This window comes from Cynoglossus semilaevis, chromosome 6 (genome assembly GCF_000523025.1).
Source record: "Cynoglossus semilaevis isolate Cse_v1.0 chromosome 6, Cse_v1.0, whole genome shotgun sequence".
Taxonomy (NCBI): Eukaryota; Metazoa; Chordata; class Actinopteri; order Pleuronectiformes; family Cynoglossidae; genus Cynoglossus; species Cynoglossus semilaevis.
The window spans coordinates 15,029,170-15,042,316 of record NC_024312.1 but is presented as its reverse complement, the minus strand read 5'-3'; the positions used below and the strand labels follow the sequence as shown (position 1 = coordinate 15,042,316).

At 38.9% G+C, this 13,147-nt stretch overlaps 1 protein-coding gene across 2 annotated transcripts in view; it reads left to right on the top strand.

Annotated features, from left to right (window-relative positions):
- b4galnt4a (beta-1,4-N-acetyl-galactosaminyl transferase 4a) overlaps window positions 1-13,147 on the top strand; it is a 108,472-nt gene that overhangs the window by 54,651 nt on the left and 40,674 nt on the right. For both annotated transcript variants that reach the window (XM_025056025.1, XM_008312321.3), the window contains one exon: window positions 7,285-7,383. In XM_025056025.1, the coding sequence (XP_024911793.1) occupies window positions 7,285-7,383 (99 nt within the window). The remainder of the gene's footprint in view (window positions 1-7,284; window positions 7,384-13,147) is intronic.

Sequence of the window (13,147 nt, the reverse complement as noted above, 5' to 3'; positions counted from 1 at the left end):
GTCTGTCGCTGAAATAGTTCCGACACTAAAGAACATTAAGAAACACTTTCACCTCCTGTACTTTCAACCGCTGGTGTAGTATCAGTCACTCCTTTGCATTTATTCAGCTTTTCTGCACACAGTTGATCTCATTAGTGACTCTTATTTAAGGTTTAGCCTTAATTAGCCAAACTGTTCAAGTGTGTTCAGGCTGCCGTGGCTGACAGCCTTGGAGCTAATTGTTTGAATGTGACAAAAGCACTGACTACACCTCAGCTCCAAATACAAGGACTGTTGCCGATGAATCCACCCTTTTTGTTTCCATAACAAAAAGGAACATTTTGTTCCAAAATATGACATTCATGTAAAGTCTTATAGTGGAATCTCATCAAAATGTTTTTTTCCTACAACACAAAACAAGGATATAGTGACCATCTGTTCCTGGAGTTTGTCTAATTTTATGCACATCTCATGCAAAAAGTTTAGTGTACATGATTTTAAGCCTCAGTTTATTAAAGCTGAAAGAAGTCACTAGAGTCTGATGTTAAATCTTTTCAAAAAGTCAACTCTTCAGAGCTAATGAGCTGATCTGCACTACTAAAAACAGAGCTACGTGCTGCACTTGCATGTTCTGGCACATTGCTGATAAGATTGTGCACCTTAAAAACAGGCTTATCGGGACCTGCATAAGGTAGAGATTAGAAATGGGTGAAATTAAATGAAATGCACAAGATAATTCAGTAACCAAAGGGATGTAATGATGGTTTTCGGAGCCTGAGCTGTATGTTTATCGGTTTGTATGTCTGTCTCCACTCACTGCCTTAGTTTTTCCCTTCTATCTATTTATTTGTAGTGAACAACAAGCAGGCTTAGGATGATTGGCAATTGGCTGTTTGCTACCTTCCAGTGTCCATCAGTGACAGGCTGGGACAGGACAATGCAAGCCCATAAAAAAAAGATTGTTTCTCATTCGGATGTGCATCCATGTCCATTCCCTCCATTAATTTTGTCCTCGGATTTTCTGTTGAATTTATAATGATTTGAAACACCGTCAGCTGTCTTCGAATCACAGGGTGTTTAAATTAATTTTAAAAAAGTAAAATCCAAAATGTCGGACAAAAATCTGAGATTTTAAATCTCAGGACAAGAGTTATGGACGCAAAGGAGTGGCAGTCAAGATGACTTTTTCAGTTTGCCCACTATTTGTCCCTCAAGAGACTCCTATCAGGGCTTGTTTTCTCTGTTCCATAGTGCAGCGGTTAGCATGTGGTTAGCACGCCTACCCCGGAAGCAGAGAGTCCTGGGTTCGATTTGTTTTTCTTTTTTTTTTTCCAGTTTCCCATTATGAGCACAAGCAGGACCAGGGATACAAAGACCAGGTCGACATACATGAAATACACAGATTATTAGGAGTATCTTTAGGATCTCCTGTATCTGTACAAAATAGTTTTTCATTCATGTATAATTATTTGTATAGTTAATTTATTGATATTTTTACGTGTGTGTTACACGTCCTTTTCTTCACTGGGATTTGTTCTATAACAGTTTAACCCGATCGATTTGGCCTCATTTTTATTCAACAGTTCCAGCTATTTTGTTAAAGGGGGGGTTTAGTTATAAAAGTACAAGCAGCTCCCAAAGCTGCTTTCCCTCTGGAATGGTGATTATTAAAGCCAGGGTTCAGATTAAAACAACTTCTCAGTGCACATGGTAATGATGATGTAATTCATCAGCATCCAGATCGGCACCACGAGCAAAAGTAAAATCAAGTTTATTTCCCAGCATTGTTTGCTTATGTGTAAGTCATACTGTGAGAGGCAGTGTTTATGTTAGAGCAGCAATCTTTCATCGGGCAGCTTAAATAAATGAGCATACATTGAAAAAGTAATGAAATTATCTCGTTTGAGGCTTTGAGTCGGATCTGAATGCTTAATTTACCCCTGGAGTCTGAACACAGTGTGGAACTGCAGGCAGCCTTGTTTCTGCCGGAGTAACTCGCTGTTTTATAGCTGCAGCAGAACACATAAATTCATAAGCAGCATTGGCTATTTATGAATGACAATTGTTTATGTGTCAGTTCCTTTTGAGATAACCGATGAGTCGGGGACCAGAGCAGAACTGTCTGGCCATGTTTACATGCCATTTGTCACAGGAACCCCTGTGTTCCTATGGTAATGGGTTATTCGGTTGTGGAGAAGCTGGGGCATTCTGAACAGGGTTTTTTATTGTAATCAACACAACCCTGGTTGTGCTGCTTCTCCCACGAAAACATCCAGAGACATGCATTAGCAGACGTTTGAATCCCTGTGAGGCCACAGTCAGGTAATTAACTTATTTTCTACTTCGTTGTGTAAAGGTGCAGTAATTAGTCCTCAGAGGAAGGTGGCACAAAAATAATAATACAGCGCATCCTGTATTTTTGACTAATTTCCTAAAGTAATAAAAAAAACATGAATTTACAAAAAATGGAAAAATGGATCTTTGGTACTTACAGAAAGATTATAGAAGATTTAGAATTAATTTTGTCATTATATACATTGTGTTATTTAATGAATAAAACCAAGGCTTATTTTGACTGTACAAACAACAGTGCTAAAATGAAAAAGAAAAAAAATGAAGGCCCTAATTTGTGCCACAATGGGGGAATTCAATGTCAGTCTTTGCAACACACATAGGCTGCCACAGGAGGCACCATTAAGTATGTCATGACAACATACCGTATATATAGCAATATATATGTTTTAATCACATACACGTATAAATGCTCCCCCCAGAAACCTAACGCTAATTTACTATTATTGGCATAAGAAAATATTAACAAACATTTATTCAGCACTGTATATTCCCATTGAATAATAAATGCATGAGGTGCATTCAGGTACCATTGGAAACTTGAGATTACAACGATTTATTTGTTATATGGTTCAGGAAAACTGACAGAAAAAAAAGTACTAATTACCTTTCTTTACAATTTTCTGAGGACCCCTAGCGGCCCCTGAGGAGGCCGCAGCCCCCATTTTTAAAACCATTGAACTAGTGCATCTCTGTTTATCATATCTTAAAAAACACCACAATGAACACAAAAAAACTAACCATATACAGTTTCTTACCAAATAGACACACTCTGGATAAATAACAGTCCCTTTAACGATTATTCTTAGTCTTAATTATTTAGTTTATCCTTCATTCTAATGACCACTGTAGCATTAGCTGAATGATCTATTTAGCCAGAACGTTTGTTTCTGTGAATACATTTATACTATGCTATCAGTTTTATGAAGAATCGGAAATGCAGTTCTTTGTCCTACCACTTCACAGAGTTTGAGTATATTTTAGCTAACTTGAGTATATTAGAAGTAAAATGTCTTCTTTTCAGTTACTGTCACATCACATACACAACAGCAGTGTGTCGTACTTCTCGCTGCTTTGTTGCCCTGCTACGTAACTAAGCAGACCTAGGTCTGTTTGGTCTGTTCACTAAAGAGAGAAGAGAGAGGGATTGTGGTAGTCTGCTCTTACTTCAAACTTTCTCTTTGCCACAGGGATTTCTGAGTACAAGAATGCTGTGAACTACCTGTGAAAGGACTTTTTCACTCACTCTTTTTATTCTTTACTGCTCCATTGCTCACAGGTCTCCCTTTTGTGGTTGTCCCTCTTCATCTTTCTTATGTTATGCTGCTTTTCCATCTCAGTCTGAAACTTGCTATGTTTTTTTTCTCTCCCTCTCTCAGTCTCTGTTGTCATTCTACCACTCTGTCTCTTAATGTGTTTTTAGTCAGTAGACCAGGGAGTATTGTGCCAAACTGCAGTGAAAAGGTCCTGATGATGGTCAAATGGTTAAAGAATGATAATAACAAAATATCCTGAGAACTATGCAAAGTAACAGATTAAAAAATGGTTTAATATATGGTTTCAAATAACACTTGTCCACTTCACTGGAGTATAAGCTGCAAGATACAGCTCACCAACAAGAAACAGAGGGAAAATTGTGTTTTCAAAATGTGAAATTACCAGGTTACAAAAACATTTTTGAATATGCTAACCTGTTATTTACATTTGCTATTACTTTGGGGCAGTGGTGGCTCTGTGGTTAAGGAAGCAGCCTTGGGTCTGGAAGGTTTCAGGTTTGAGTCCACCAACTTAACTCAAGTTACCACTGAGGTGCTCTGAGCATGGCACCGTCCTCACACACCTAAGCTGCCCACTGTTCACGTTGGTGATCGGTTAAAATAAGAGGTCACATTTCTTTGTGTGCCACAATGACAAATAATTCACTTTCACTTAAAATCTAAAAATGCAGCTCTGGAATTATTAAGCTCCATCAAACACTCATTTAGTTAAAAACTGAAGAAAATGTTGCAGCGTCTTGATTAGTTGATAAGCCATTGGTCATTGTCAAAGTAAAAGTCAGGTTGCCAACAACTTCACATTAACATGAGAAATAGACATGCAGACACAGGGAGCAGTAGGTCAGCGGGGTCATTGGATGATAGGTGTGAAGGACCTAAAGTGTTTGATCATTACGGTGGATGAATAATTAACGTCCTGTATTTCTGTGTGGTGGCTTACAGGGATGAAAAATTAAGAAGAATGTAATTATACCCCTCAGGTTATTAACTTTCACATTGCAGGTCCCTTAAAATGAAAGTATGATTTGTGGGCTTCGGGGACCCATCTGAGCGGAGCTCATTTGAAAGGGGTTATCATGGTGGTCAAATTATGACACGAGCCCCCACCCTGTTTTCTCTCTCATGACCACACCGCCTACTTTCCTGCAGACTAGTACCTGTTTGGATTTAAAAAGGGACCTTAATTAAGCTCATTGGTATTCCAGACACGAGCCTGTGTTGTTTCTCTGGGCCGGGATCAGTGAGACCATCAGTTGAACTGTGCTCACTGAACATGGGGGCTCTGAAAGAAATCAACTGGGAGGTTAGCCCCAACATTAACGATGTGTTTGACTGGTGGGATTGATGGACAGAAGCCCACTGCTAAGGCAGCTCATCTATCATTCAGACCTTTTGTGATCAACCGCTGCTGTGCGTGTTCGCACATGAAACAACTTAGTTGAGCTTTAATTAATTGCTTCTCTCCTCTACTCTACACCCCCCAGCAGACGAACGCACATGCTGTTGTCGACTATTTGTCATTCTGTTAAATTCAAGGCAATGTAGACCAATGCTAAAAAAAGCATTGTTCTGATTTTGGTCGGAATTCAAAACATGACAGACAGTAAAAGTAAGACCTGTCACTTAAATCTGTTAATGCATTAATCCGGGTAAATGTTTATCTGATGGCTCTACAGTATTTCTCTGGTTGACTTGCTCCATCAAAAAGGAGCAATTTGGATCAAATCTTCTGGCGAATGAGATCATGATACATAAAAGGCAAAAAGAATTAGGTGTTGATGGTGAGTTCATTGACACATATCAGCCTTGAAAGAGATTTGCTCCCTCTAAGTGCTTCCTGTAGTTCAGAATGTGTTACTAATGGAGGGTAATCTACCTTAAATGCATAAGGGAGATAAAACATTTACCCTTAAGATGTCCATAAGTAGATGTGGCGCTAATGTTTAGCTGTATAACAGAGTTGTTCAGTATAGGAAAAAAACTGTTCTATTTCTGTTTCCCATACAATACGTTGTTTTATGTTGTATTACGTTGGTTGTTTACTGGTATTATCACAAAAGTCACTGACTTGTATCCTGACTTTTCTGTGTAAAATGTAGCATATTTTCCCATATGTGTTGTTGTCCTCTGGGTCCTCTGGTGTCCAAGGACATTCCACGCACATGCAAATGTGTCTTTTGTCTTTGGGGGTATATTGTTGACTTCACAATGGCTATCGCACAGTACACGTTAGCATATATTAGATGTAGTGAGCTTGAAGCCCTCTTGGTTCACTGCAGCAATGACGTAGCAGCCTCAGCTTATGAGTTAGATTCCTCTTCTGTTCTGCTGGTCACGGATGATCCTGCTGCAGATTGAGTTATTCTGATCACATGCATCTCTAATGACCAGAAATCACTGTGGCATCCTGTGTATAATTCACTTCATCTCTAATGTCTGTTTTACTTTTGTTTGTTTTTTTAAACAATTCTTATTTCACTATCACTTTTATATAAGATATTTAGTGCAGTGTCTAAGACTACAGTTTAAACTGTCGCTGTAATGACCGTCTCTTCAGTACACACAGATTGATGACCGCATATTTTCATGTATATGAAAAACTGCTTTTGTGTTCATACAACATTGAGTCATTACAGTGATTTATAGTCAAGTTCTTCGACTATAAATCACATCGAAGGAGTGTATTCCAAACAAGTTCCCCACTCCTAAAACAACCCGTCCACTTAGCATAAATAGTACCACATATCAAATATTTTACGAGTAACAAAATACAATGCTGTATAAAGTGTGAACTCTATCTCACAGTCACCTCTTTGTTGTCTTTTCTAAACCGTGTCACCATGGAATATGAATATTGTGTCCTTCACTCTGTGGCTCTGCTTTTGAATTATTTAACGTTAAACAAAGTCTTGAGCTTCACAAAAGGAGTAGAAACTTTTTACATCCCCCAACGGCTTACTGTCACGTTCCTTCACCATTATCTCGCCGGCAGGCCTTCATCCCGCTCCTATGGAAGTTAAAAAGTAATCAAAGCTCTGTGTCCAACATCGTTGCTGTTTGCCTTTTTTGGTATTGTTCTTTCTCCTCCTCTCGTACTCAGAAAGAGGGGAAAAAAAGATAGGAGTATCTCAGCTTGTTTCTGCAGAGACAGGCCTCCCTCTAAACTCCTCTGGGAATACTCCAGTGACAACGGCTGTGCTCTGTCCTGTCCATCACACCTCTACATTAGTGTTAACGAATGTCTTAGCTGACTACAGACAAAGAGACCTGAGCCCAGTGCTCTGTGCCTGGAGCACCAGGATAAATCCCTGATCAGGGGTAAAACCTAGGATCTCTGCAGAGAAGGTCTTGGCCAGCAGGCTTTATGGTCAGAATATCTCGGAGATTAGGGATTTGAAGGAGTCAAAAGATGGATTAGCAATGACTCCAGTTCTTGGTTCTTTCTTCTTGGAAAAAAACGTTTTTAATCTCTATGTTGCTAATATAATTGTATTTTAAGGACATTTTACTAATATTGAAGGGATACTTTGCTGTATGGATGGATGGAGTGGTTGATTGATGGATTGAAAGTTGAATCTTATACATATTACTATTCAAATCACTATTCATTTGCTTCTCTCACCACAGTATATTCAGTGGAATAACCGCTGCTTTGTTTCTGTGTTTCCTCTGTTAGGATGAAGAGCCAATCCCAGGAGGGCGTGACGGCAGAGGCCATGCTCGTATCCGATTGTTCCTCAGTGAGCACCACAAGAAATTGCCATGGAAACCAGAGGTAATATAAATACCTTGATTTTTCTATTCCTTCGTCTCAGGATTCCACTTTAATTCTTTGTGTATTTTAAAAACAATTACCTTATCTTCATTGGGGTTCCACTGTTGCTCTAATCTTTGTGTGAATTATTAGCAGAGAGCTCATCGCCAACCCACTCCTGACCTTTGTTTAAATCTGTGCTAATAATAATAGAAATATAATCCAATGAATCACAGCACATCTGTGCATTCCTCATGATTATCATGCTTCACCATCCTAAATGAGACAAAAAGATTCTGCGTGGTGCTGGAACTGAAAGACAAACAACAGCAGGTAGATAGGTAGTACGTGTGTTTCATATCTGTTTTATGTAGTGTTAATCCAAATGCTGGATTTATTAATATCGGAAAAATGACAGAAAAATATGCAAAAGTATAATTCAAAATGTAGCTTTTTAGAATTGGTGGATGAAGTTTACAGAGTAATGAAGGGATAATTATTTCACAGACTTGTGAAAAGGATGATGTGTTTCTGTAGAAGTACAAACAAAAACATAGGAAAAATAATAAGCTCTGTCATAATGTTTCATCATGTTGTAATCCCTCAGTAGTTACAGAACATTTAGTCTGTTCATTATCTTCGACTCTCAGGTTCGGTGTGCTCACTGTAGAAACACTTGTGTTCAATTGTCTGAGAAGGCAGCAGTCAGTGGTAGTAATTTTTGATATTAGTACTGATTTATTCCAGTAAAGTCACCTTTATTCACACCGCCTGTGCATGTGTGGCTTATTTATGCAAACTAATGAGTCACATATGTCATCAAACAACATTTTAATGACTTGACTTTAAACAGCGTAGCTGAGAGGGCTGTCCAGAGAAGATATTGGATCTGGACCATGTGGACATTATATATATATATATTTTGCTTCAGTCAGTACTGTCAAACTGTTAAATCCATATTTTTTCCTTAGTGTCGTATATGCTAAATTATTATTATAAAAACAACATTGAGAAGGAGAATCAGAGAGCATCCACAGAAACCAACTTTTGGACTTAACATCAAGGCTCACGTGTGAAGTACTGGTGTTATTTACAACTAATTTCAAACCTACACCTGATTTATTTTACTAGAAATATATATATTCCATCTTTATGTGGCTGTGGGTACCAGGCCAGTTGTTGTCAAAGGTATGGAATCAGGTCTGTGGAGGTCGAGCGATGTCATATGCCAGCTGTCACAGTCTGGGAAAGGTCACATGGGCTTTGAGGAACATACTACATACAATGAGCTACATACAATGAAAAAAATATAATGTTACTATAAAAAATAAATAATGTTACTGTTTTTCTCATCATTTCCACAAAAGGGGCAGAGAGAAAGAAAGAAAAAAGGAAATATTTTAAACAAAGTGTTTGGACTGTGACCCCTGTTGTCTGCAGTTATGCCAGTAATGGCTGTTTCAGCCATTACTGGCAGCTTAATGAGCGCCACAGGTCAGCTGATTTATCCCGGTGTCCGTGGATTAGAGCAGACGTGCAGCTGTAGGAATGATACGCCTTGTAAACCTGACCAGGCCAATGCAGAGCTCCTCTCGGTTTGAGCTGGACGTAATGGTTCAACCATTTTAATGCTCTACGAGTCAATATGTTTTAAAGTGAGAGTTTGCGTTAGCAGTTTTATGCGGTTAAAAGCATAATGAGAGTGATGTGAAGCGGTGTCAGCGGCCGCAGTGCATGACCACAGTCATTCCTTTATACATTCCTTTTTTTATTAGTATTTATTTTCAGACTATCAAAAGGCTGGACCTGAGTACCTTGTAGGTGTAATACTTGGCCAATCAATTTGAATTCTAATAAGATATCTTCTATTTATCCTCTGGTTATTCAAACCAATCACAAATCTAACCACAAAAGTAACTCACAAATAGAATAATTGTAAGGGAATGCAGTGTAGTTTTTTCGATTTTTGGAAGGTAGGCAGGACAGAATTATGGCGAAGATTCGTGACTCAGGTTGGAGCAGTCGTGGAAGCTCCTGGAACATAAAAACATGCACTGACAAGACCGGAGGAGGAATTATAGCATCTTTTCTCTCATTGTCTGCCTGTCCTGTCATATGTGGGAGTGAGTAAAGAGGGGGAGGATCTCCTCTCACTGTATCATCAGTCTATCTACAAGTTCATCCAAATTGCAAGTGGTTGAATGGACTGGAACAGGAACGTATTTATAGGCCTGTCCTCTCATTATGGTTGGATAAATGAGTGACAGATTGAGGCAGGAGATTATAAAAAATAAAAAATATGTTCATGTGTTTTTATCATCCTCACATTTTTTTATTTGGCATATCCACCACTTCCACATCCAACCCCACCCTCCCTCCGCCCCACTTGGTATTTTTCCTGGTGTTAAGGACAGATGGCAGATTATCCAAACCCTTATTACGGCACATGGTGAGGTTAAAGAAGGATCGTACAAACCATGTCTGAACTCCTTGGTGTAAAATTAGTTCTTATAACCTGTCCATTGTTATCTCTACATTGTATCACTGCACCTTTAAACCTTCAACCCACTGCACCTAGCCACTTATCCCACTTCCATTTCTTTCCCCTTTCCTAAATGGTAATTAGGAGAGGAGGAGATAGGCAGAGAGAGAGGAGCAGGAGGAAAGAGGATCTAGATGCATAAAATATATTTCATTATATGGTAGCCTGGATTCAGTGAAATACTTCACTTCATTATTTATTCATCCAACACTAACATTTCAACTTATCAGCTCAGTAATTCTGCACTACAGGATTATAAAGATATCACCAGTGAGAGTTAATTCTCTCTCTGGTGGGGCCCAAGGGAGCCAGCTGACTGGTATTGTGTATATACCCTAATGTGTCACGGCCAAGAACATCATGTCTCACTCTTTCTAATCTGAGAGGATTCTTAGTGTCAGATGGTGCGATTGCTCGTCAGTTGGTGCGCCGAGCGGCCATTTGTCAGTACCTTCCTGCCAGCAGGACCACAGACGACTGCAGCAGATTTTTGACTGTAGAGGAGAGTATCCAACGAGGATGTGTTTGTTTGGTCCATCCATCCATTCATCCTATACTGCTAAGTCATGGTCTGAGGCTTGTCTCCAGTTTGGACTGGTGATCTTTCTACTGTAAGGCATGAGTGATAACCACTCTTCCATAGCCTGTTTTTGTAATGAAACCAGATAGATGTCAGAGCACAATGAAATAAAAAGACTATCTTACAGAAGGGCGGGTTTGTGAGGTCAGAAGAAGAAACACCGTGGGCCTCTTACATCACTCTCCTAAATTTGGTGTTGGCATCAATCGCTTTCCTAGTCATATTCTTTGCTGCGCACTCCTCAATTCCTCCTGCCTATATTTCAACTCTCCCACATCTCTTCTCTTACTATGTGATAGGAAGATATATTCTTTCTTGCTGAATGTTGATCCAGAATGGATATCATCTATTGTCACTGCATGACCTAGACATACACACACACACACACACACACACATAAATGTATATAGGCAGCAGGGGAAAGCAGGCATGGCAAGGCCAATCAGTACTAATTTTATTCCGTCAACTGAAGTGTGACGTCTGGACTCTGACGGCCCAGGACAAATACTGGGTTGAATTCCTATGGTAGAAAGGTATTCAAATTATGGACATCTTACAGGGAGGAGACAATTTGAGCGGCCAGGCTTCCACAGAGGGACAGTACGAGGCACCATCCCTATACATGCATTTAATAATAGCACCAGTTTAACTCACAATCTCAAAGGATGAATAACGAAGGACAAAAGAGATGGAGATTGAAAGCATGTGGAACTAACAATCACCCACCAACCTCTGGGGAATCAACAGACAGAATGTGGTGGTGGGATCATCCACATTTGTCAGTGCAGAGACAAAGGCGGAAGACTGAAGAGGTAGAAATGAAACCAGTCTCAAAGGAAGAATAAACAGCATTAGGGCTGGAGGGGCTGGAAATGTTTTAAAAGAGGGAGACGGAAGAGAGAAAGCCAAATGAAAAAGCAAAAAAAAAAAAAAAACAAGACAAAGGAAGAAGAACACAGGCGAAAGAAGTAGCAGCTGCAAAAGAAATCTTCTGTTTTGTCTTCTGCCCTACTCCAGCCCAGAACACAAAGGCATATCATACTGCTGTCAACCCCAAATTTGAAAAAAAAAAATCAATGTGAATACCTTTAAAATGTCTTAGCTTGTATAAACTAAATTCACAACAAAAAAAAAGACATTTGTCTCATTGGACTTCAGGGTTTTTTAATAAAACAACTTAAAATATCCTCCTAAAAACCAATTCTACATTGAGGTCCATACAGTCAATGTCTATACCGAATTTAAATTAACAATACAAACTAAAACAGGACAAAGTTACAGTTACACACTGAGCAATCATTTTAGCACGAGTTCTACTCTGATATACAGAAGAGCGAGGCTTTTTGACTACTGCTAAATCCCTCTCATTTTACATATGCCCTCACCTTGCTTTATTTTCCTGACTCTTTCTATCTCTGTCACATTTTTTCCTTAAATCAGGCATTCAATGTTTGCTTTCTTTTCTCTGAGTTGTATTCTCTTGATCCCACAAAATCCCTGTCTCTTTTTTATTTATTTTTTTATTAGCTTCCCTCTAAGAATGCATAGTATCAAAGTCAAACAAGGCCACATTGGAATCTTGTTGAAAAAAAACAAAGATTAGTCGAGCTGCTTTTTACTGGCTTGTTTGTAACCAAACTCCTTTCATGGTTAATACATGAACTGTGATTTCCGTACTGCTGTCGGTGTACATGGCACTTAGTTGACCACAGAACCAGGAGGAAAATGAATGTGACGACTTGAGGTCAGGCCATCTGTTGGGCTGCTCATGTGATACTGAAGGAGCATAACACCATCTGTCAATGGCTTTACCCTCAGACTGTACACATTGAAGACGTGTATGTGGAGGTGTTTGCTCTGAAGGGATTCTCTACCGCAAACTCTAAATCCTTTTGATGGCTGTGTGTGTTTTTATCACAAGTGAAACTCCCAGTCACTTGTGTTGGCGGCTTAGACCTGTTGGCAAACACTGAGGCTACACGAAAAAAGATCACCCTCGCAAAATAATTCACAGCAGGGAGCTTTGTTGGTCAGATTCAAAATAACTTTTTTAAGCGCCTGCTTTCCACTGAACTCCTGTGTGTGGCTTTAAATATATGTGACAGGGTAAAAGTGGGTACGTTAAGGGATGGCACGTGTATAGAGTATACTGAAGAGTGTACATAACTGTTGCATTCAACTGCTGTTGGGAAACAACCAACAAAAACAAATACATTTTTAATTCATTATGAAGCAAAGTGGCATGTTATGGTTGTAAAGGTTCATTTGTCGTTTGATTATAGTCTTGTAAAAAAATGTAAATAATTGATCTAATAAATAAAATCTATGCTAACTGTAATGTAAATTATTTTTTGGTATGACTTGCCAAAACTAATTTTCACTAATGCTGATTACCTTCAAGAGACATCATTATATACATACATACATACATANNTATATATATATATAATATAAGTGTTCTTCATCATACCAAGTAATTATGAAACATTTCCCCATAAACTGCACTCAGTTACAGATTCTCTCTTCAGTTCAGCTACTTTCAATCAATGTGCTTGGTGACTGGAATGAGGTGCTAAATGAAAATGGGTTCCAGTGCAGTCAACTTTCTGTTTCGCGTTGTTAAACTAATTGCAGCTTGAGGCAACTTAGAAACAGTTCTGGAA